The sequence below is a fragment of the Anas platyrhynchos genome, chromosome 7 (genome assembly GCF_047663525.1).
Source record: "Anas platyrhynchos isolate ZD024472 breed Pekin duck chromosome 7, IASCAAS_PekinDuck_T2T, whole genome shotgun sequence".
Classification (NCBI taxonomy): domain Eukaryota; kingdom Metazoa; phylum Chordata; class Aves; order Anseriformes; family Anatidae; genus Anas; species Anas platyrhynchos.
Genome location: NC_092593.1, coordinates 14,583,189 through 14,609,167, shown reverse-complemented (window position 1 = coordinate 14,609,167; position 25,979 = coordinate 14,583,189). Strand labels below are relative to the sequence as shown.

The following is a 25,979-nucleotide window of genomic DNA, read 5'->3' as shown; positions in this document are numbered from 1 at the left end:
TCTGTAGGACAGAGCCCTGCCCCAGGAAGGGGATGAACTGATGACCTCGTGAGCTGGGCGAGCTCAAATTTCTGTAGCTTTTTCATAAGGAAAGGACAGAAAAAGGACCAAGAACACTTTGAGACTTTATATCCATTCTCTGCTTAAAGAAAGGGCAGGCACATGGAATCTTTTTTTTCCACGATGTTGATTGTGTTAAATGAGACTCACCGTTACAAGTTACACTGATCTAGGTATAAATACGAGGGATCTGTAAACAGCAGGGAAAATTGAGCCTGAAATAAAAGTGTAGCCAGGCTGTGTTGGCAGACTCTCAGTGATACACACTGGCGTGCACATGGAGAGCAGGCTGTAAAGTGCTGAGCTGCTATTTGGAAATCCCAGCGATGGAATTTGTGGCTGCATCTGCTGTGCCCATCTCCGAAAGGGTGATCGCCTTCTCTGAAAGTAATAATTTTAATATAGGAAGTGGCATTTAGGCTACTGTCAGTTTTGTGGTTGAACTTCAAAGAAGCTACTACAGAACAGAGGCAAAGGCTTTAGAGAGGTAATATGTTCTTTTTATTAAACTGGCTGATAGCATAACAGAAAGCTAAAAAGTTTTCAGACTTGTAGACGTTTGGACTTGTTTTCACTCTCATCATCAGCCAGTTTAATGAAAGTTGCCTCTCCTTTTAATTTTTTTTTCCTGTACCCTGGTTAGTTTTGTGGATAGCAGCACTGCAAGCATGGAACAGGTGGTGCTTTAGAAGCTGATGCTGCCTTTGGAAGAAACCTATTAACAATTTTGTTGTCTTTGCATTCCTCCAGGTCGGATTCGTACAAGGAGACAGAGCTCTGGCAGTGCCACAAGTGTCACCTCAACGCCTGCGGATACCCGAGGCCGCAGCCGGGCTAAAGTGGTTTCCCAGTCCCAACGTAAGAAGTGTTTTGTTTCCGGGCGAGGAGAAAAATTTCTTTTGAATTGTGGTAGCATCAGCTGAGAGTCGGGCTCACTTCTGCTGAATAATATCTGGAGATGAATAATATCTGGAGATGTAACAAAATGAATCACTCAGCCAGCTTTCAGTGTAGCTCTCCCTGATAAATAGTGCCCCAAATCTGAGTACTTAGTTGCTGCTTTTTTTAACCTGTTGTGCAGCAGCACTTCAGGTCATTGCAACATATAAGACTAAATTACCTGTACTGGGTTCCACTGAGATGCCCTTCATGTCTGTTGCTGGTTGCTGTCCTGGGCTCTTGCCCTGCCGAGCTTCTCCTGCTTATGTTACTGTATTCCTGTATGTGTAACGTGAGCTGTCTGAAGTTCATGTGTTAGCATCAGCTTAAAATAGGGCATTGCCTACTATGTGCAGATACAGAGGAGATGTTTCTGCTCTGATTCACATGGCACATATGTGCTCTCTGGCTTCCTTGCAAGGCATGATTTCCCCCTAGGAGACATGCAAACAGTGATGCTATATGTTTGTCATGTGTGTCTAAGGAGAATTTTGTCACTCAGATTTCAGGAGGAAATGGGTAGAGGGAAAAACCATGCAAATTTGGAGGACTTTCAAGCTTGGGGAGTAAGAGGAGGTGGGGTTTGTTCTGGGGACTTGTCTTGCTTTGCACCCTTGTTTAATAGTTCTCCTCTGTTCATGCTGTCACTGCTTTGCTCTGTCTTGCTGGAGGTATGGGGAAGCAGTTTAGAGCATTATGTTAGGCTGAGAGAGCTGAAGATGTATTTAGGATGGGGCTAAATGGAAATCTTTACATCGAGGCTATGAAGGAATTGGAGCTTTGGTTTTCTGATCTGAATTTATGCCTATTGTTTTGAACCCAAAACTGATCCAAAGCCAGAAATGGCCTTTTTTCTTGTGGTGTGATCAGATCAGATGAGACAAGTCTCAGACGTATTTAAAGAACAGTTGAGCAGTTCAAACATCGTGAGCTTAATTTTTTTTTATGGAATGTCTTATGAGGCTTCAGGATGGTCACATCTGAACCTGCTATCTTGGCCTAGATTGTGGAATACTGATTCTAGCCTAGACCATCTAGATGTGAGCTTTAATTTCCTAAGCCAAGCACTGCATGAAGTAATTAATGCATTCAAACATAATATGGTTGTAGGACCAAATTTTGCATGCCCACACACTGGTAGCCCATTTCAGTTTTACAGGCTAGGCTTGGGGTCTAGTTTACAGCAGAACTTGGGCCTCTGTGTTGGTTGATATGTAGCTGAGAAGCTGACCAACCCTGGGAGTCAAGTCAGTTGCATCTGCATGTTAACTCACTGCATTCTGCAGAGGCTTAAGGAGTGACATGTTTGTGAATAAAACTGTCTGTATTGTGTATAGCATAAACCGCATGCTGAACGCTGTATTGTCTTGCTGTCTTTTAATCCACTTTTTGCCTGTCCTTTCGTCTGCCCTCATAATCAAGGATCCAGATCAGCTAATCCTGCTGGTGGTAAGAAACATTTTCCCTTTCTTGCTTTCTCACGTTATTTCCTTCAGTTTTTTTAACTGCTAAGCTTTTAGCTTCCCTCACTCTTTCCTGGCTATCAATTAAAAAGCATTTTCTTAAAGTTAAAAAAACAAATGCGTATGGAAAACGATCTAGCTTTCTCATAGTAACCAAACATGGTAAGCATACACTGTGTATTGAAGCTGGCTCATTGCAGGGAAGTTCCTGCAGCTTAAACCCCAGGTGCTAAATTCCTTTTCCATTTACTTCAGTGCAACTCCAACAACATCAGTGAGATTGCAGCAGTGTAACTGAGGGGAGTGTTGGCTTTCAGGGTGTAAATGCTGTGATAGAGACTGGCATCTTTCACAAGCGTTCTCACTTTTTGGGAACCCAGCACAACATACAGTATTGGAGTGCATGATTTGATCAATTCAGCATGGCTTTGCCTAAGAAATTGAAGGAACTAAATAAGTTAAAATAATACATGCTTTTTTATGGCATTGTCCATCAGCTTAGTAAAACTCCATACCTTTAAATTAAGACAGAACAGCCTTCAACTCTTACTAGTTGTATAAGTGTCTGGGACTGAAATATGTGAGATTTGTTGACGCTTTTTAGAAATAAACCAACTCGAATATTTGTTTAAAACATGACCTTGCCTGAGTATATTTTAGCAACCTTTTTCAGGTATGCTTTTTGTAGTGGTTTTAATTAAGAATTTGAATGCCAGGAATGGTAATAGCAGCAAATTTTCAGTGTCTATTTTATATACCTAAAGAAGCAAAGAAGAGTCTTTCATCCCGTACTTTCACAGTTCTTTGGTTACCTTTTAAGCTTAACGTTGCTTAACATGTTTCTGCTGATTTAATTACCAAAATGAGATACACCGAAAAAAATAATGATCTTGTTCAACTCCTTGAGTTTGACAGCGGGAGTATTTCATAGAAATATTTACATTCCAGCTGCAGGAGACGTTGTAAATAAATCTCAGTCAGCAGACTGTCTTGCAGACAGCATGGCTTAAAAAAAAAATGTAAACTTGCCATGGACTATTCAAACAGACAAGGAAAAATACACCAGGCCAACAATTCAACTTTCTAAAAAATTTTCTCCAGCTGAAAAATAACTAAATAATTTATCCTTAACAAGTCAGACTGAAGTAAACCAGCATCTCTACGAATGGGGCAGGGTTACTTGGTTTACCCTTTAACATGACAATCTGCTGCTGTTGAGACAGTATTGAGTCAGTATTCTTTTTTTAATTGCTCTTCATTGGATTGTTGTAGGAATGCAAAGTCACCACTGCAGCATGGCGTGAAGATGCCTGAGCTATCCTGCAGCAGCTACCTGTGCCAGAATTTGGCTTTCTGCAGCATAGTGCTCTATGTGGGCTACTTTTTTTTTTGCTGCTTGATGAGGCAAAGCAGGCTGTGTATTCCATGCTGCTGCAACAAGGCTGCTCCTGGCATCTTCACAAGTTCACAGAAAGCCAGCTGGAGTATTCCTGCACTGCAGTGTCTATGTTGGTCTTGAACCTGACTGGGCAGCACTGTTCATATAAGCAGGATTGCTGATGTCAGTATTTATTTTCCATGGGCTTTCCTCAGTATTGCTCCTAAAGCCCCTGGGGATCTCTCCATTTAGTTTTGTTTGTGCTTTAGGTCAGATTATTAGAGCTGATTGTGTTCCATTTTTGCTATCAGAATAAGATCTTGTTAAAAAATTCTGTATTTAACTGTTTTTTTCTTTATCTCTGGTTCTTTCCTAGCTGGTAGCCGGTCTAGTTCTCCGGGTAAGCTGTTAGGAAGCGCCTATGGTGGCCTGAGTGGTGGAACATCCAGAGTTCAGCCAGTGCCATCATCTTCAGAGAAGCGCAGCAAGATCCCTCGGAGCCAGGGATGCAGTCGAGAGACAAGTCCCAACAGAATAGGACTAGGTAAGAATAGGCACTGCAGTGTGCTAAAAGGAGGGGCTTTCCAGTTTATTAGGAAACATGCATATGTATTATTGTCGTTCTTCTGAGTTCTGGCAAGTTAAGGATCTATTTCAAGAAATGTTCTGGTTTTGGTTGTGCTTTCTTGGAGGGTAATTCTAGTTTTCCAGGTTGAGCCATAGTTTCAAAGCAGACCTAAAGCTGTTAAGTTGAATTTCAAACACAAGACATGCCATGAGCAATGTTACTAGATCATGCAACAAGAACAGTTGCCATGAATAAACATCACAACAAAAATACCTCATTTGGCACCAGTGGCTTAGTCCTAAGATGAGTTGAGCAATTTTTACAATCAGCTGGAATGAAGGGCGATGAGCACCTTCTGGGATTACTTCAGAAATTTTGCAGCTCAAGTGGTTTGCCTCTCTTGTCCTGAATATCCTGGAGCCACTTACTTAGGTGAAATTTTAGACTTCAATTATTCTGCTTCCAATATTTTTGTCCTAGTGACAGTTATGTAAATACTTATGTAAATAATTTATCAGCAGGGTAATTTATTTACAACAGGTGAGTAAGCATCATTATACAGGAACTTTTGTGTCTGAATTGAAGTAAAAAGGTGTTCAGTGTGCTTTGTATCTTCAAAGAATTTACTACTAGAATGAAATTGATTGAAATAGTAGCCTTACTGTTGTCAATTGATTTTTAACTATTGCCTTAGCAATGGTATTTCAAATCTAAGCGACCTTTTTATTTAGAGCATTTTGTTAAAAGTGGCTTATTCAAGTGCATTGAAATGCATTTAAAGCACCTGAGTGTACATATGGTTATGATTCATAAAAATATTGCATATTTATTGTGATTATTTTTCCAAATTCAATATTGTTATGTCTGACCTATTCTACGACTTCTGTCTTAATATATTGTGCTTTTCTGTTCACTACTTTTAAAAAACTTAGTGTTTCCCAAATATTAGAGGCAGTTTTTCTGCAAAAGAACACTTTTGAAAATGAACGAGGAATGTTGGGTAGTACCAGCACATGTACTTGAGCTTATAGTCACGTTACGTGGTCTGATTTGAAACAGTGTTTAGCATCTAAAGGGAAATTGCTTTGTATAAAATCCTCACTCTTGGGTTGCCTGCTTTCAGGTATATTATGAGAGCCTTGCATTCTTTTGAAAGTGTAATTTATATCTGATTGCTCTGACATGCTCCCTGTGAACACAGCCAGTGCTCCTTGGGAGTGAGAGAGCGCTCTTGACATCTATCAGACGTGACTTCCAGTTGCCCCCCAGGCTGATGACTGACCGAAGCCTGTTCTTTCAGGCTCTCGTGGGAGCCACAGTCTTGACGCTTCTGTTGGCTTTACCACTCAGTTGCGGAAATTGTCTCTATTGAATCTTGAAAATGGTAATATTGGCTTGGATGAAGATAATTTTTGAGCTGTCATCTTTATACCGTTATCCCATTGTATTTATGACTTCATAACTTAGTAGCTATAGTTTTTTGTTTTCCATTTTATTGCTTCAGTCCCCATCTTTTCTTGGCATTTTTTTTCTCATTCATTTCATTTTATAGACTCCCATTCACCTTGGTCCTAAGTATATCAATTGACTTTTTCATCCTCTGGTTCAAGGAAGTGTTTGAGTGCACATATGGCATGGAAATGTGCGTGCAGTGCTTTAGACTTTGTGGGACTATGGACATATTTTGCATGCATGTGCCTAACCCACGGCCTGAAGCATCCCTTAACTGTGTGCTCATGTTGTCGTGCAGTGGGATTGAACAATCTTGCAGACCAGGCTGTTAGAAATGGGTAACTCCTGGCTCCTGTTCAGAACTCACCCATTGATGCATTGCGTAGTATTTTGCAGGGGTGACTAGGTGTTGCAGCTGGACCAGTGCTGTGTGTGCAAGAGTAAGCACACCGAATGTAAATCTGCGTGTGCAGTCAGGCTTTATACAAGCCCCCTACTGGATGTTTTTCCTGGCCCCTTGGAAGGCAATGGCAGCGATAAGCTGATAGAGCCTCTGCAAGTGGATGCCTGTAAGCATCAGTAGATTCTGCCAGCTTAATTTCTGTGCTGACCTCAGGTATCCACGTGTCTTCTGTTTGCTGGAAGCCTTGGAGCTGGATGCTGTTGGATCCTCAGTCAGCTGTGTGTCCTCCCTGGTATTGTGGTGAAGTGAAGCAGACAGGTACAGTTAGTTATCCAGGACATGCAGCACTTTTATCAAGTAGTTATGCTGCGTGTGTTTATTGGAAAACGAGAAGGCAGTTCTTGCCTTGCCTCTGCTGGGTGTACCCTGCTCCAGAGCTTTGTATTAGCCGCTTTGGCAGTGTTACTGACTCTTTTTTACAGACTCTAATGAAGTAGAAGGTTGTTCCAAGTGGTAGGTTGGTAAACAGGTGAATGATCAAGTTTTGCTGGTAGTATTTGCATTTGTTGGTTTTCACAGGTGTAAGACAGCCTAACTGTGTGATTTAATAATGGTGTGAACCACATCTCCTCTTCCTGTCTGCATAAAATGGGTAAAACCCAGATGTACAGCACACACCTGGAGAGCTGGGATTTTACTGAAAACAACACACCTTTGTTCCTGTTCTAGGCTTTCAGTCCAGAGCTGGCTGTTGGCTTGTTGTTGGCTTCTGTCTTGCCTACTCCTTTTAATTAATTTTGCTACTCATTTACGTAACTTCTGTTCAGCTTTTGAAGTTTGGGAATTCAGAAATTGAGATTTATGTCTGTCTTGTCTACCTTTGCTGCCTGTTCTGCAAACACAGGCTCTGAGAAACTTGTCTAAATGACAGCACTGCTGGCCCTTAGTTCTGGCAGTGCCCAAAGGAAAAGCTCTGAATCACTGATAGCTCACCTTCTCTACACAACACACAAAACATGGGGCAGGTGCCTGGGAGTCCACAACAGACTCATCATTCTGTTTTGTTTTTTTTTTCAATCCATTCTTTTTTTCTTTTATATCTCTATCCAGTAACATGCAAATCTTTGTTTGACCATTGCTCATGAAGTACACGTTACTGAGTTTTGTATTCCCTCTGTTTGTGCAGTCAATATTGTTTCATCTGTGGCATTGTCCTATTAGACTTCTAAATGCACTTCAACTGCATTAAATTTGTACTTCTATTATCATAAGTAATGGAACGAGGATGTACTATGTACATTAATTAAATTTTTTAATCATTCACATCTTCCCCTCTCTAGAGAGCCTTTGCTGGATTTAGTAGGATTGTGTTATAGAGAGATTGACAAAATATGCTCTGTTGAGAGAAATGAGTTTGTGCAAATGTGATGCAAAGGCTACCATTATCTACATAGAAGCATGAGACCCAAGAATGAGAAGTTGGGTTCTAAAGAGCCCTCAATTTCAAGCAAGAATTTGTGTGGAAGACTTCAGAGTATTACTTTCACCTGTAGTTCACCTGACAGCTGTTTTTTCTTGTAAACCTGAGGTGGGATCATTGTACTTGTGGACCCTAATTTCATCCACTTCATTATTTAGTCTGTCTTATTACAAGGCCATGTAATTCACTCAGAAGTTTTAGACATGGCCATCTAACCAACTTGGTCAATACCTCATCTTGTATTGTCTGACATCAAAGTTCAGCCATCAGAACCATTAATTCATCTAAGATATTAGTTGGGGTTTACAAATTTGGGAGTGATTTGACAAAGAATCTGACAGTAGTTTATATTTGAATTTTAAAGCCTAAATATGAAGGTTTCTATTTTGTTCTGTACTGTTTTGCTTGAAAGGATACTAACACACCCAGGGTATAACAGACCATTCAGAATTAGGCATTATATTCTGGTGTGGTTCTTCTCAACTATATAAATGTTCTTATCAAAAAGAGAAGCCACATGAATGTGCGTGATCCCCTTTCTTGATGAGCCCACAGAAGCACTTAAAGAATTTAAGATATACTCTGGACAATTGTCATTTTTACATACAAAAGTGTTGCAGAGGAATAAACCAGTTTTAAATACCTGAATTTTATTTTTTTTTTAATTTAAAATTTAAATACCTGAAATTTAAATACCCTTTATAAAATTGTAAAACTCAAATCCTTAATGTTAAGTAACCTTCTTCTGGGTCTAGTTCTGTTTTTCCTTCTTGGACAAAACTTCAGCTAAAGCCAATGGCATTGCTTTTCACTATGAAAGCAGCTTAATATTCTGTTTTCTACCGTGCATTTGGCCAAATGAAGACTGCATATGAGTTTGTGACACAGCTGACAGGCAGGAGCCCAGTAGGCTGTGGGAAATTGAACATTGGTAGCTGCCAGACCACAGATAAGCCCTGTTGATGCAGGGTTTTGTCAAAGTAAAGAATATAAAGGCTCTCCTTAAGTATGCATGTGTCGCAATATGCATGCATATAAAACCATAATTACAAGGTTTTAGAAATGTTTGAGGATCAGAAGTTAGCATTCATTTAAAAAAAAAAAAAAAGAGGAAAAGAAAAGAAAAAGAAACTGTCTTAAAATTCAAACCACTTTTTACCTTTCAGGTACTTAAGGTCTTGATTTCCCCCATTGTTTTTAATTGGGGAAAAATCTCTCTCCAAGTCTGTACAATACACTTTTTTTTTTCTTAGGGTTATTGTTCATGAAAAAACTATACTTGCAAAAGCCAAATCTATGCAAGATATTATACTGGTACTGTGACTTATGCATTTTTTAATCTGGTTAAAAGTGCTTCTTCTTTGTTCCAGAAGGGTGTTTGTCTTATCTTATAATTAAGGAAAAAATCTTCTGTAAGGGTTTCTTTTACCTCCATCTGTTTTGCATGCTTTGTAATTGTAGAGCTTCCCTAAATGATTGAAGATCTCCTGCTCTACTTGAATGACAGAACTTAGGTTGTTTAAGAAAAAAGGATACCGTCAACCAGACATTTAATACTGCTGAAATTTCACCTTACAAACACAGCTCAGCATGTAACGTAGTTGGTTTGTAAGGGCCTGAGCTGGCTGCTGCAAGTGATAATTACTAATGTAATAATTACCATAACTAACAGAAATGTGACTTGACTTTGAGCTTTTCTGTCCTCATTAAACTTGTTCACCTTCTCTGAAACTCTCCATGCTGCATGCTAGCACGGAGCAGTCGTATCCCCCGACCCAGCATGAGTCAGGGGTGCAGCCGCGATACCAGCCGTGAGAGCAGTCGAGATACAAGCCCTGCTCGGGGCTTTCCTCCACTTGGTGAGTACACGTAGGCATTGGAGCTCTAAGGGTCAATTTTTTTTCCTTTCCTCCCTCCCTTGTTCTTATTGCCCTTTCAAGACACTGCCAGGTGGAATGAGCTTGTTTTCTGTCCTCTGTTGGATTCCTGACACAATCCCTTTTTCCAACCCTGTTTCCCTTCTGTTTTCTTCTGCATGCTTCGGTTCTGATTCGCAGTATTTTATGGTTAGAATGAAAATAGTTTAGCCTGAATTGTATTTTTCAATTTCATTAAATCAGTTTGTGTGGTGCTGCTCTGCTTCACTTTACAGCGCTGATGGTAATCTGTGGGAGAGCAAGCCTTTATTTTCTAGGTCACAGTGAAGTAGTCAGTAGCATCATAGTCTATTGTTGGGTAAATTTATTCATGATCTGGTTTTCTTAAAGCTAAGTACAGCAAAAGTTTCATTTCTATTATTAGAATTTAGTAATCCTACAATAAAGAGGTAGAAGCTCTTTTTTTGTAGATGTTTTATACAACGTCAATCATGAATTTAACAAGTTGCATGTGCAGGAAGCCTTCAAGCACACTAAAATCATGGAAAAGATGAAGTTTTAAAGGAGCATCATCATGCAGCTTAAGTGTACAGTACAAATAGAAAATCTCATTACACTTAACATATGCAGAAGTTTTATTCTGCACAGGGCTGAAAACAGAATAGTTAATGTTTCTGATCAAATATCATATCACATATATTCAACCAAATACATTGCTTGTTGTACGAAATATTTGTCATCTCAGACATAATGAACTGTAGTTTATCTCCAGGCCCTTTTCCTTTACGTAGTAATTTCATAGATGTGCATGTGGTATTAAAAGTGAGAAAGAAGCTCTTAGAGATGTGGTCAAGATTGAAGAATTTATTACAAGATTTATTTTGCACAGTGACAAAATACAGCTATAAGAAGTAATGTCTAGGTAGCATTTTGGGCCTAATTCTCCAACAAATCAAATAGAAAAGGTTATGAAAATATGAATAGATGGACAAAAATTTCCAATTTGGTTCTCATAATTAAATATTCTGTATTTTGCATAATTTTTAAAATATACATAGCTGTTGTCATTCATGTATTCATCTCAACTTCAAATGCTATCAGTGGAGAGGCTCATTGTCTTCATCCATATGAAATCATTGGCAAAATTCCCATTGACTTCAGTGATGTAGAGTGGAATTTTCCAGAGGCTTTTGGGTTCAAAACTTCATTTTATCTATTGAGCTATGAAATCGATTTGCTTTATCTGCATTTATCACAATTTTTGTTGAGAAATGAGTGGAGTAGTACCAAGAACTTCATTCATAGCTCTTTTTGGTAGATTAATTAATTTTTATTGATTAAATGAAGCTGATTTAATACCAGAGCCATGAAGGGGTGGTAAATATGCTTGTTTTTATAGTTACCTGTCTTGTTTCAATGAGGCTGTTTTCTTCACCCAGTGTGTGTGTAGGCATGTGGATTTCAGGGTTAACTTGTTAATATTCTATTATTGTACTGTCTCTCTTCTATATTAGTGAAAATACATTAATTGAGATACAGTCTTCTGGGCCCTTGCTCTGAAAAATAAATGCAGTGTACCAGAATCACACTTGGTGTGAATTTGGTGCACCACGGGGTCTGACTTGTACACTGAGTATGAAATTTCAGTTGCAGACGTCTATTACAGTGGTTGCAACAAATTTCGTTGTGGGAGGAGGAGCATTTCATTTTTAACTAATGATATTTAATTATCTGAAGATGATTGCATTTTTAGAAATGCAGATGTTAGAGAAATAATTAATGGAAGGGAGGATTGAAAGTGGGGAGAAAGTATCAATACAATATTATGCCAGTATTGTTGTTATCCTGCTGTCTTTTTTTCTTGTGTTTTCATTGTAATGCTGCAAGCTTAAATGTATGTCAGCTTAATTTTGTAACTTGTAATTCATCTCAAAGAAATGTGTGTGTATATATAGCAATTTCAGCTAAAACAGGACGATTCCACTACAATATTTTTAGAATCCAGTTCATCTGATGTTAATGCTGAAATAATATAAGATTAACTTTATGTAAGTGAATTATACTTAAGCTAGTTATATGTAAATGACAGTATTCTTGCAGTTAGCACTATTATGATCAGTGTCAACACTGACATCCTGGCCTTGCAAATTGCTTGTTTTCAAGTCTGCTGTGCAAACAGGCATGGCTAAGCACCAAACACGTTGCTTCTGAAGTTAGGAAGCACCAGCGAAGAGTCACTGTACACTGAGTCTCCTTGCAGAGATGTGATTTTTTAATTTTTATTTTATTATGGCTCTTCCTTCTTGGGCCTTGATCTTGCAGTGACAGCCACAGAGGCACAGTTGGATGGCGCAGAAGAAAGCAATCGCAAGCTCAGAGTTCTGCTTGTGAGGTTCAGTCTGTAATCCGGCACTGATCCTGGAAAAGTTCCTTAACTTACAGTGTCAGCGGGATCATTCTCTTGAATAAACGCATGTGTTCTACATATTTAAAGACCACATTGCATATTGTGTAGAGCTCTTAGCCAAGCTGTCACAGCTGGGAGAGACCTTGAATTTTCTCATGTTGCTAATTTCTCTTTCATATTATATTAGTATTTCTTTGCAGATGCTTTGCATTACACCTTTTCTATTGCACATGTATATGCACTACTGACAAATCTTATTTGTATTACATGGTGATTTGGGTTCATTTTTTCAGTTTCTTGACAGTATTAGTCATGATGTTAAAGCACCAAGGCCTCCAGTGAGTCTGATGACAAACTGCTCACACGGGCAGAGTTTCTTGGGTCAGTTGCTTTGCGTTAAGTGAGCATCTCATTGCTAGACACAGGCAAAAACTTTTTTGAGAAGCTAAATTGCTGAAATTCAGAAATGGCTGGGCTTCCCATTTGCCTTCATAAGTATCTCACCTTTATTCTGAATCCAAGAACTGACAATCTCTCCAAAGGCATTTTGTGATTCATTGCTGCTGACAGTTGGGAATTGAAGTGGGAGCTGTGTTTGGCTTCAGCTTTTGTGCTACTGCCTGTTCTGTTGCTGTTAACAGTTTGTTCACAAACGGGGTGATTCTAGATGCTCCCATGTGCGTGTTCTGATCAATATCTGTGTAGGCACATAGGTATATAATTAGAATAAAGAAAACAATATGCAAAATTTGTTAAAGCAAGAGACCATCGGTAGTAGCAACAGCTATAGTATGAATGTTTACTTGAAGGAAAAAAAAAAAAAAAAGCCCAAACCAAAGCACCTAATGGGCAGTGGTTGAGTGGCCTCCCTGTATGACTCCTTGCACTCTTCCTACTTCTGTGGTTATTTGTTCTCTTTGTAAAAGTTGTTTTCTTGTGCACAGGCTCCAGTGTTTTGGAAAAATGCTGCAAGCACAATTTCTAATCATTTATCATGGCTTCACTGTGGGGTTTAGATCAGACAAATCTAAATCCTGCTCTGTGGTTATATGCTCCACGTTCTCATGGTGTCCTCTTCCAGACCTGTGCTTCTGGAATGGGACTGATGCACACTGGTTTTCTTTGCTGAACTGCAGCGGGTTTGGGACTGTTACAAATGAGTTTTGTCATGCATCGTGTTTATGGTCATGGGGGAGAGGGAGGAGAAGCTACAGACGGAGGTATCACTGTGGGGCTTGCACTATATCTGTTATGCATTCATATACAGCGTCATTTCCCTGTCGCTACGAGACACGTTTACTGGTAGTGGTCACTTGCATCCCCCTTGGATTGTGGCATTTTCTGTCTTGGGTTAAATGTATGTTAATCCTGTGGGTGTTGCCATTCCTTCTACTTGCAGCTTCTCGACGTCATTCCAGGTCCACTAGTGCTCTCTCCACTGCTGATTCTGTTGGGCAGTCAGGTGAACAAGCGCTAACTGCATGACTCTGCTTCTTATATGTAGTCTTGTTTTACACCATTTTAACATTTGCTGTCATGTGCATCAGCCAGCACTTGGCATGTGCTTCTCACCGCTGTGAGGCTTTCTGTTCTGTTCTGTTCAACGTGACTTTTTCTTTTGAATTTCTTTTATTGAGTGTTTTTTAATTTTGTGTATTTTAGGAACATTGTGAGCAGTGTTTAAACAAAGGGTGATCATCCAGGGCTTTCTCAATTCTCCTGTAAATTGGATCAGTTATATAGCATGGGCTAAATCCTGAATGATGCAGAGTCCTTGCAATTTATGTTTATATTTCCTCTTGAGCAGTGTAGCAGTTCCCAGTGTTTAAGACTGGATCCCAATGGGTCTTAACCCATTTATTATGAAAATTTTCAGACTCCTGTCTCTGTTAATGGAAGTGCTTTGCAGGATCCTGTCCAAAATTCACAAAAGCAGCAAGAATTAAGCACCTGACGAGCTTTCAAAATGAACTTTGGAGCATAACACATGATCCATCCTCCACATAATACTGAAGACCTTATCCAAAGAGCATGGAAGCTGTGGGGAAAAATACTTCCATTAATTTCATGGGGCACTGCATCTGGAGGTTAATGCATAGATATAATGAGAAAAATCTGCAGATTCCAGTTGCCTTGTTCCCCACCCTAGTGCTGGATTTGCAGTTGTGCAGTTCCTGAAGCTCCCTTGAAATCATGGTATTTCACTAGAAGTCTTAAAGGTAAATTAATGAGGGCTGCTAGTTTGGGGTCAATAGAAACTTAACTGTGGGGACAAAGATGGTGTAGAAGATGAATGAGGGCTTCAGTGTTTGCTCGGATGCTAAAATTGCAAAAGGAATTAGTGACAGTAAAAGTTATTTAATTAACCCCCCTCAGGTAGGGAGTGAAAAATGTTCTGTTTCTCTTAAGTGCAGTTAAATTGCTGTCAATTAACTAAAACTTTCAAAACATCTTTCAAAACGTTTATCTTATCAGGTAACTGCAGAAATGATGCAAGCAGATTTGACTCTTGCATTTTTCAAAGCGGCAATTAGAATTTGTATTTAATAAAATAGCACTGAAGAGTAAAAAAAGACCCTCAATTCTGATACAGATATAAGCTTAAGCTTTTTTACATTCAACTTCCTATGATAATCACTTCATGCCTGGCTCCTGTGGTTTGGTATAAAGCATGATAACATTATATATACAGTCATCTTTGGCCTAAAGTAGGCCCAAATCTCCCTAGAAGTGGCAAATTCAGGGGGGAAAAAAAAAGTTTGTGATTTTTCACCAAGTAACAAGTGTAATTAATCTAGCTAGGGAGACAAGCAAATGTGGTCAGAGCTCACACTGCCCAGCTTATTTCTTGACATTAACATTGGGCTTGCCTATTCTGGTTATTCCTGGAGTCAAATGTGTCCCCATCCCTATGTTAGAGATATGCTGAGGTCCCTCCTAAGATCTAATTCCTGCATTCAGGTGTGGCAGCAGTGTGGGAGAACCCCAGGGTGACTTTGGGTGTTATGAATTTAAAGATCACTGAAAGATGTATAAAAAAAAAAAAAAATCCTGATAGCTATGGGGTCAGATAAAAGTCAGCATGCCATATTATACTCACTCAATTTGATTAAACAGCTTCATTTTATTTTGTGCTGGGTATTTAAACTGATCTACAATTGAATTACTTTGTCATTCTGTTCTTCATTTAAAAACCAAAACAACAGAAAAACAAACTATCTTCCCTTTTCTAATGTAATGCTAAATTAACATGAAAACAAGTAACAATGGTATTATATGATGCTACATTACTTCAAAGCTATAAAGCCAAATTCTGATCTCAGAACGACTTGAGTAATGCCATCGAGTTGGGTTTAAACATAAAACTGAGTCCAGAACTTTGCAGCCCTCATACTATACCAGTTGTAATTTGCACTTAGGAAAATACTTGTCTTCTCTACATTGTTATAGTATTTATCTCTGTAGCAGTGACTTCAGCTTCAGTCTGACTTAATGCATTGCCATGTTCTCTGTGCTTCCATTAAGAGTATACAGATCTTTCCATGTTAGGGATGAAGTGCTGTTTCAACTAAACATTGGAAACAATCTTCAACCCAAGTGCATTAAAAAAGGGGATAGTAATAACACACACAACTTTTATTTCTTTGTGAAATGTCATGATTTGATTACTTTTTTGGCAGTAGTTTTAAGATGTTTGTTTTTGGTTTTGTTCTTTTTTTCCCTCTTGTAATGTGTTTTGTAGAAAATGTGCTTTTGTTGTAAATCAGAAATGTCTTGTCTGGTTGCATAGCTGGGAAACAGTAAGTTTTGCTAATGTTTCTGAAATACATGCTAATCTACATTTTTTTTTCTCAGTAAAATATTTTAGGTTTATCAAATCTTTCTTATTTTCCCCTCAGTAGCTTAATCCTTGCTCTGACATACTCAGGTACAGATTTAAAGTTAGGATGGGAGACTGGCAAGCTTCAGTCTCAGATTTAACTGATGCAGGTCAGTATGAGCTGATTTCCCTAAGAGATCTCAGTGCAGTAGGCTTCTAAAGAGCGTTGTCTTAACACAAAGCTTCATGCTTTGTGATAAGTTTTTGAAAATAAATACAGTGAGCTGCTGAATATAATGTTCATTCTTGTGGAAACCCACAATTAGTTACGTATCTTAAGAAACAGTCATTTTCCTTCATAAAATTAAATATAGATGAACTAATAAAAGACCTAAGAGACTTGATCCCTCTCTCTGTCTGCTTGATGACTGCAGTCAGTGTGGGTCAGCTGAAGGTCTTGATTTGTTCACCTCTGAAATTGCTGGCAAAACTCTTTATTGGCAGGGGATAAGGGTTAGGTGTGTCCCAGAAGGAGTAAGCAAAGACAGCCCCTGGTAGAAGCAAAAACTGCTGAAAACCATCTCTTTCTGGTTATAGATGAGCCAGGAATCCAGAAACAGTGCATCTCATCTCCTGTAATTTGCAAGTGCCACGCGGACAGAGCCTGCCCTGTGATCCTCAAGTCGCTGATTCTGCCATGTCCCTGCTAGTGATGGCTTTCTGAATTTGGCTTTTGCTCAAATATACTCATTTCAGTAACATTTCTCTCAGACTCTGGGCAAATGATGAGTAAGCTAATTAATACTGGGAACGTAAATGGCACTTCAGACCCCATCCTGTTGCTTTGGATGCCATTGAGAGCTTTGCCATCAAATTCAAGGGGAGAAAGATGGTATTGTTTGATTAGAAAAAAAAAAATCAGTTTTGGTTTGTCATAAAACTTCAAAATTGTATTTCAGTCCAATGTACATTTAAGCTGCTTCTCCAGAACAGTAATAAAACAAAAATTGGAGTCACTTCACAAACAAATAATAAACCTTTTATTTTTATTCTGGGGGACATAGGGTGATATTCTACTGGTTAATCAAGCCTTACAACATAAGATAGGCTAATCTGCAGCTGCTAATCTCACGTCCTTGCCTGAGAAAAAGCTGCAGGATGGATGAGTGCTCTGGTATTAACATGTCCTGACACCGGGCACGATTCTGTTCCTCTGAAGTTAATGAGAAGTCTTCTGTTCATTTCTCAGAGAGCCAGACTGGGACCTGCATGTCTGCCTCCGACATTAAAATAAAACTGAAACAACTTCTATTAAAAGGAAACACAAAATAGATACCCTTCTTCCCAGCTTAAAAAAAATAAAAAAGAAAAAGAAAAAAAAAGACATGCCCCGAGGACCTGGAATTGTCTCTGGGACCCACCAAACAATAGTTTATTTCTTACTGTCATGGCAGACTCCGTAGAGTTGTGGATAAAAGAGTCTTTAATGAAAAAGCACTGAGAGTTCCCAGAGCCTTTGGGTAGTGCTGCTCAGACACCTGATTAGGATTCCAAGTGAATGTGAATTCATTTAACAGTCCCTTTCAATGTTGTCTTTTGTGCAGACCGGTTTGGACTCGGACAGCCAGGCAGGATGCCTGCTTCTGTGAATGCCATGCGAGTCCTGAGCACAAGCACAGATCTGGAGGCTGCTGTGGCTGATGCACTGGTAAGAGGAAAAATACAAAATGCTTCCGACACCGGAAAGTGGCTTAAAGTTACCTGTACGTACGTTCTCCTCTTTCTAAGTAGCTTTGTTCTGAATGTGCCAGTGTCTGATGCTGTAGAGTTAGTTACCTTGTGTTGTGTCGTGTTTGGGTATATTGGCAGCAGCATTCGTTTCCTCGTTCCACCTCAGTTCTTCGCAGTTAACAAACAGACTGACGAGGCTCAATGCTGGAGCTGCGGGATGGGTTGAGTCAGCTGTTTGGCTTTAACTTTGCTGTCGGAAGACGTATGCAGCAACATAGGAGTGCTCAGCGCCTGTGGTGAAGGGATTTGCATTAATGTCATTAACCGCATGAGGATTTTGTCTGGAAAACGCAGTGTTCTCTTCTAGTGTCAATTATGGATTCGGTTTCAAGAAAAGTTGAGAGCTCTGCCACTTCCTGCTCTGTTACTTGCACCTGGCTCATAGCTTGGCTTGCCTGTAACTGGTACCATCTCATGCAGTTAAACTGAAGTGTGTTTGTGTAGTGTGCTGCCAGTGGTTCTAAACATTTGGTGATTTATTACTATTTTTTAACTTTTATTGTCCTGTATAATCTTATTGTAGTATAAAATCTCTTGGGCAGAACCCAGAAAATGTATTCTGCTCTTCCGAAGATGGGTGTTATCACAAGCCTTTGCATTTGTCTTGGGGGAAAGAGAATGTATAGAGGCAGGCGCAATTATTCTACAGGATTGTCCGGGTACCAGTGTACCTTGGGTCTTCCTCAGCTCTAGACCTGAGCTGAGGGAAGTATTTCCTGGTGTATCCAAGGCAGATACCTCAAATCTTCCCTCAAGAAAAAAAAACATTGCCCCATAGTTTGTGAAAGATGCTCTTTTTTCTCCATTTCTTAGTTTACTTTCTCTAATGATGGCTAACATCATTTGCCTTTTTGTATTTGATTGTCAACCAGCTCACGTCGCTTCCTTTTCTAGAGTATTATTAGAGTACTCAGACAAGTGTCTTTAAAAATAAATAAATCTCCTTCCATAAGAATAAAACAGTGCTTGTGAATCATGCAGAGTTAGGACAGCATATCATAGATGGTTCTGTTACTTCTAGGGGGTTAAATCGTTAGCTGGGCATTTTCATTACCAAATTCAGCAGCTTGTGAGTCAGTTTCTGCTCTCAGCACCTCAAATTTGCCACTGTAGTTTTTCAGAGCATAATTAAAGAGTTAAACATTTAGAAGGAAAAGCTTTGAGTCTAGCTGGACAGTAAGTAGTTCTGTTACCTTGGCTGATAAGTCTGAATTGGTGTGATCTTAGGGGATGCGATACGATCTTATTTACCCCTTCTTTCCCACCACCCCAATTTGTTTTTCCTTAGTTGTCTTCTCTCAACAGGCAATTTACAGAGCTGTTTTTGGGCTCCTTTAGAGAGAATAGTGTGGTGCCAGCTTTTACCCAGGAGCCTTGTTCTCAGACAAGTATTATTTTTCCTCCAGTAGGAAGTGAAAAGAACTTCTCCAGAGATGGCCTTGGCCAAATACTCAAGTTTAAACAAAGCACACAGCAGGTCAATCTATGACCTCTGCTCCATGCATTACAGTTCTCATTGGATCCACTGCTTCTGTTCAAGAGCTGGACTTGGCCTAAAAGCACACTGTCTATACTGTGAATCAGTGCTCAGATCTGTCAGAAAAGCTCAAAGGGTGATGGAAATTTCGGCGTTAAGGCCTTTAAGTCACTGGTGCCAGCCAGGTTGTCTTTAAAAGAGCTAAGCTTCAAAAAAAGTGTAGTGTAAGAACTGTGGGTTGAAAGAGAATCTGGTTAAGTGAAGTTGATTAAATGTGCTGTATTGTAGATAGTGGTTCCTTGACATCAGAATTTCTTTAAGATTCTAAAATCTAAAGCTAGCGATAACGTGTAGGGAAATAAATCACTCCCCAAAACTGGTATCTTTCAGGAGCAACGTTTCTGAAAAGCAGGCAGAGAGGTGCTGTGTTTAGATCTGCCATCTGAAACTTATTAACAGATAATTTCACTTCCAAGCTCTCTAATTGAAACTGTAGGATGTATGTGTTAGTGCAGCAGATAGGAAATAATGCCAGGCGTTATTATACCCACTTTTATTTTGCGTAAACTGTGTTTTTTTTAATTTGCTAAGACACATTTGCTATACATTTTTGTTGCAAAAACAAAAACCCTACATAAGCTTCTGACATAATTCTCTATGCTTTTTCCCACCCTTCAATATTTTCCTGCCTCTACAGCTGTTAGGAGACTCCAGGAGCAAGGTACTAGTGCTTTCTTGACTTTTTATTTCTACTTTCAAACTTTCCCCAGCCTGTTGCTAACACCCATGATACTGCACTTGAGTTAATTTCTACGCTTCATTCCTGCAGTCCTAGTGGAAGCAAAACTCTGCTGGCTTCACAAGTCTGAGAACTGCAGGACTGGACACTGGAAGGAATTCTGTAGCAAACACTGTAGAATATAGGCAATCTTCTCTGATACATGGTTGTATCAATCCTGTTCTGTCAAGGTTCACTTAAGAGTTTACTTTGTAGTATACAATTTGTTTTGCTATCAAAATTACTGTAACATCCATTCTGTAAGTACTGAGGTTGTTCAAGATGGTACCTAAGGGAATTAGGTCCCCTTATGCCATGCTATGGAAATGAGTGGGATTTGATTACTCAACTCCCTTAGGAACCTCTGTTTAAAAAACAAACAAACAAACAAAAAAAACAAACAATCTTGCCCAAACTAACAGAGAATTGCGATGGCCTGTATCCCAGTGCATTTCTAGAGTCACTTCATTATCAATATCAAAGTGACTGTGCATGCCAGCACAGATTCCTTCAGCTTTTTCTTCCTTATCTTTTTTCTTGAAATAGAGATTGTATGGTCACAACCTGTAACAATGAAACTGACCTTTATTTACAATAAAACAACATGTTTCATTACTTGTAGCTAATTCCGCTGGGCATAAGTATCTTGTGCTGGGGAAGGCAGTCCTTGCTCCCCCATTCATTTTAATATTCTCACTGAAATCACTGGGATCTGTCTTGCTCTACTGAGAGAGGTAAGCAGGCAGTGCTCGGTGACATCTATCTATATACATGTATGCCACTATAACAATAGCATTAATCTTCCTTTGTTAGTGGTTATAGATAGAACACTTTTCATCGGGAATTGGTGTAATTATATATAATTTACTTACACTGAGTTTCCCCTCTTCCAGAAAAAGCCTGTGAGAAGAAGATATGAACCCTATGGGATGTACTCAGACGATGACGCTAACAGTGATGCATCAAGTGCTTGCTCCGAGCGCTCCTATGGTTCCAGGAACGGGGGCATTCCTCACTACCTGCGGCAGACTGAAGATGTGGCTGAGGTCCTGAACCACTGTGCCAGCTCCAACTGGTCTGAAAGGAAGGAGGGGCTCATAGGTCTTCAGAACTTACTGAAAAGCCAGCGGACGCTGAGGTGACCTTTGTAGCTTTGTATTGTCTGTCATTCTAGGGAGATGGCTATAGCCAGAAGTCAGTATATGTACTTGCCTCGTGTAGACATAGCACCTTTAACAGCTGTGAAAGCTGTCTCCACAGTGTGGGAGTTAATTACTTTCAGAAAGAATTTAGCTGTCATCACTACTGTTTGTGTGAAATTTGTAGTAGTAATGTAGATGGGACTCGGGCATATGGTTTTCTATGCTTCTGCCTTCTGCCTCCTGTTTGTTGCGGCACAGTGAGATTTCCCACAATGATGGCAATGTAAATTTACTCCAAGGGTGGTACTATTTTTACATTAGACCATTTGAATCTTCAGTAAATTTTCTTTCCCAGCAGCCTAGTTGGTGAAGCAAACACTTCATTATTCTAAAAACCACTCAGGGTGTGTGTATTTCAAAGATGAGATCAAATGATGTTCTCAGTGTGTTGGGTGTTCTTTGGCTCTTTATGAGGGCTGAGTTAGGCATAATTATTTGTGACTCTTTGTGAGCACATCAGGTTTAATTATTTGTAACTCTTGAAAAATCTTATATCAGAAGCTTGAGTCTCCTGTAAATGGTGTAATTTACAATGTAGAGGGAAGATTCTTAAGGCAATGAAGTAGGTGTACCAACTCTGAAACTGTAGTAGGAGAGAGAGACATTTGACCTTGTAGAAAGCCAAATAAACCCTTCAAACACCTTTGGCACGTCACCCATTAAAACAGATCTTAGAATTACGCAGTAGTCATAGGGAAACTTCACACAGCCGTGTCATGCTAGCTATAGACAGCAAATCACATCAACTAACTGGCTTTCATGCTACAGACTTCTTACTCTTAAATTTATGGTGAAAGAATTTGGAAACAAGTTGCTTCTTTTGGCTCCCTTGAAGATAGCATTCACAAATAGCTCTGACACTTTAATTTTTGTTATGAATATTATAAACTTAATATGTTTTTTATATAAAACTTAAATTATGACCAAGTTTATAAATGATTGTCGAATAGCTTACTGCCTACCTTCTTAGATTTGTCCAATTGTTTCAATTTTAAAAGGTCTTCACAGTAGATGAAAATATTTTACAGCCTTTGTTAACAGGCTGAATAAAAATGCACTGAGAGCTAGTCTGGAAAGGTTATTCTCCTGCCATCATAAATACATTCTAGCACTTCACATGATGTGATGCAGTCCGTAAGTGGGAAGCGCTTCAGGTTTTTAAAATGGTAGTTAGAATTCTTAGGTCAGAGATGCCTTTTGATGTGGTCTGTTTATGAGTATTTTAAAAAATACTTCCTACATTAATGCTGTCTTTTTTCTTTTTACTTTGTTTTTAACAAGCTGTCTGAAAAAACTGTGGCACCTCATATACTTGCATGAAAAAGTGGGGTGAGATTCTTTTTTTGCCACAGAAGTGCAAGAGAATAACCAAAGCTTTGTATGTGTTGGGTGATAATTCCGAGGCAGGAAATGCTGAGAAGATTGGGCGATGGACTGTTTATCCACATTAGTAATTCTTAGCAGAAATGCCAATAGAACTGAACTGTTGTTTTCATTTGTGCTGGTTGCAGTGTTTGAACTGTGCTGCTGTCACTAGTCCCTTAAGCTAGCGAGTTTTCTTGGCATCAATCCTGAATAGTTATAAACCTTTCCCAGAAACTACACCCTGCAGAGTTATTTTTTTTTTTTGAAAATTTGATACTGTTTTTAGTTCTTTATATTTCCTTTCAGTTTGCTTTTGTTCTGCTTACACCTTGGCTCAGGGTTGTTTTGGTGTCTGTACTAATGATCAGATTGCTTCATCGTGTTCTCACGGCATCATGGAGAACATCACCAAGGTCATTAGTCCAAGTGGCAAGTCTGTCTGTCTTTAATTAAACCTGGTATCGTCTGTTGTGGTATAACAAATTTAACATAAAGCAGTGATGTGGCTAGGTTTTCTTTAGTACTCGGATCTGAAGGATCCTGTGTTAGCAGTGAATTATATATCCAGAAAGATGAGCTTGCAAAGCACACACCTATCCTCATTGCTTCATACGGCTTCGTGTGGCCTAGTTCTCTGAGGGTTCCCCAGCCAGGCCTTCCGAACAACACAAGGCCAACAAGTCCCTTAAGGAAATGTTCTTCCACTGCTTGTTTTAGTTTAGCGCTTGCTTTGTCACCTCAGCAAGATTTTGTAGGACAGATGCTTACACATGCGGTCTTCATATAACCCTTGTCCCCAAAGAAATTTCATTAAAGTAATAAATAGTTCATTCTGAGAACAGCAGTCTGCATGAAGACAGCATGGCAGGGCAGTTGTTTAGAGGCAGTGCAGTCTCATCCTGAATGAAGCTGACAGCTTGCTTTGGCATCGTTACGAGGACTTTTTCTTTACATCAAGCTCTTGGGCAGACCATTGTCTTTGTGCCATTTTTAAATTTGATTAGACTTTCACACACAAATCTATTTGAAAAATATATTGCTATGCTGTAAAGTGCTATCATAGTTTACAGTAACAACTTATTACTATAAACAAGCTAACATGAAACAGTTATAAACTATTCACATTCTGGCTATATATATCTGAAAATATATAGGTGAAATGTAAATTAACATCTTTCTGGAAGGAAGGTATATATAATCACTATCTAAGCAGCTCTCCTCTGAGCAATCAGTGTGCATTTCAGTAGTTACTCTGTTTCACAGTAGTTGCGAAAAATACCTAATCACATCCATGGTATGCAGGAAATGTTACCTTATTGCTCTGTTTTCATTTGAACAGTAAACAAGCAAAATTTTGACATTCTTTGGCAGTTTGCATTGCAGCAAGAGTAGGACTTGTGTTTTTCAATACATTGCTAATAAGAGCTGTGGCAGCAGTTTTGCATTTGACTCAAGCGTGGTACCTTACAAATAGACGACTCTTTACTAATTGTATAAAAAGAGTATTACTGAGCACCTATCTCCTACTAATAGTAAAGTAAGTTTAATGATCTTCTGATTTAGTAGGTTGCCTACTTGATAGATTGTCTTCAATTTCTATATATTTGTCTACTCTCAGTCTCTGGAGTCAATTCTGTTAATACAATGCAATTCTAGACCGATTTCATTGAAGCTACTGAGAATTACCAAAATATATATGATTAGTATATACCCAAATAGCATGGAAGTTCTGGTTTCACTTGAAAAATTGAAATACCTGACAGAAAGGAAGCCTGACAAACCTATTCCTAAGCTGCAAAAGCACAGTTTTTCTGTGCATTAGCAACCTTGATATATGCAGAAAGAAAATGTCTCCCAAGTACTCTCTTTTCAAGTTGTCTTCTGCAATACAGACTATAGAAGAAAATGGAAGCAACAGAAAATAAAGTGCCTGGCTTCCTGAGTTTAAAACATGTTCATTGCATTTCTTGTCATAACCCTGGTGATCACAGCAGGTGGAATGCCAGTTAAGGCTTCACCTAGATAGAGGGTTTTTAGAAGTGTGACTTAAGTAATGTTTAAACAAACAGAATTAGATATTTCAGCTGTTACTATTTATTAGCTATTTTTGGTAACTAGAACTTTATCATTAATATTATTGTCTTATTATTTATTTTAGCCGAGTCGAGTTAAAAAGGCTATGTGAAATATTTACTCGCATGTTTGCTGACCCTCACAGCAAGGTAAGATCACAAAGGCTGGCTCATTCTCTTGACTTAGCATGTGTCTATGTTTTACATCGTTCTAAGATGAATATTCTTTATTTCTACCCCTGCCATCTGCTGGGGAAAACTGGCATTTATAAATTTGAGTTTTTTTCTGTTTTACTCTGAAGGCAAGTGTCTCGATCTGTCTCCTCTTGCTAAGAACATCTTACTCCGTGCTCCCCAAAAAAACTTAATGCCTTTCGGGTGTTGCTCCTTAAGTGGGAGGTTCAGTTTTATCTGTACTTCTCTAGGGATTTTCTTGGTGGTACGCAATAGGGTGAGGTCTAAAAGGTAATAAACCATAGTTAAGCATCTTGTCCTCTGGGGTTTGTATAATACCTGCGAGCAGTATGGATTCTCATCAAGATGTTGTTTTGGATTAGTTTTATTTATTTTAAAATAACAGCAATATGCACACTTTGCCTTCTTTAAAACATTGTCCTTTGAAGTTGAAGGCTTTGCCCGGAATTGACAGGCATTTTTTAGAAAGAAGTAGGTTAGAGAATGGAGAAGGTGGGCCCATAGCCTTGTTCAGACCCATAGTTATTTGTTTGCAAAATACTTCCCATTTATAGATAAGGTGGTGGTTTATTACACATTTGACCAATATATGTGCTATGTGACAGCGGTGATCTCTCATCTTCACTGCCTTTATAGAATTACTGCTGCAAATACATTAGTTTTAAGTGTAAATATCAGCCACTAAATTTCTTCAATATAACTGAAGTCAGAGTTTAGTCCTTTGCTATAAATTCAGGGTTCATTTCTGCCCACTATGCTTTCTGAACTCTGTATTTGAGGTGACATATGTGGAACGGGTGTCTTGGAAGTCAGAATAAACTGGGAAGTGGGAAAGGACTTGGTAAAGAGTGGAGAAGGGTATACAATTGTACAAAGCCCCCAAGTTCTCCTGACTTGTTGACTTTAAAGGCATTACTTTTCATGAGAGGAAAGTATCCTGATCCAAGGTATATAATGTTTTAAATAACTCTGAGAAGGTACTTTGTATTAAGAAAATGTGAACTCTCGATGAATGCATCTTTTATGTTGACAAATTGCATCTGAACAATCGTGTTTGATCACTGCGTGCTAACGAGTGGTTTGTTTTGTTGCATGGCCTGCTTTGCCGTGGAATTCACAACAGAGAGTAAGTGTATTCTACCCTCTTTCTTCATTTGTTTCATGTGGTATTTTAATACAGCACATTCTAGATGTGTATTGTCTCTTTTTTCAGAAAAATGTAGTCACTAAAATCATTCATTCATGAAACTGT

At 39.0% G+C, this 25,979-nt stretch overlaps 1 protein-coding gene across 6 annotated transcripts in view; it reads left to right on the top strand.

Annotated features, from left to right (window-relative positions):
* Positions 1-25,979, top strand: part of CLASP1 (cytoplasmic linker associated protein 1) — a 148,359-nt gene that overhangs the window by 76,218 nt on the left and 46,162 nt on the right. The window contains exons 21-29 of one of the 6 annotated variants that reach the window (XM_072040764.1): positions 811-918; positions 2,422-2,448; positions 4,217-4,384; positions 9,495-9,602; positions 13,427-13,489; positions 17,452-17,555; positions 19,813-19,836; positions 20,787-21,031; positions 24,619-24,682. In XM_072040764.1, coding sequence (XP_071896865.1) covers positions 811-918; positions 2,422-2,448; positions 4,217-4,384; positions 9,495-9,602; positions 13,427-13,489; positions 17,452-17,555; positions 19,813-19,836; positions 20,787-21,031; positions 24,619-24,682 — 911 coding nt within the window. The remainder of the gene's footprint in view (positions 1-810; positions 919-2,421; positions 2,449-4,216; positions 4,385-9,494; positions 9,603-13,426; positions 13,490-17,451; positions 17,556-19,812; positions 19,837-20,786; positions 21,032-24,618; positions 24,683-25,979) is intronic. The other 5 variants (XM_038181773.2, XM_072040768.1, XM_072040765.1 and 2 more) reach the window with 5 other exon arrangements.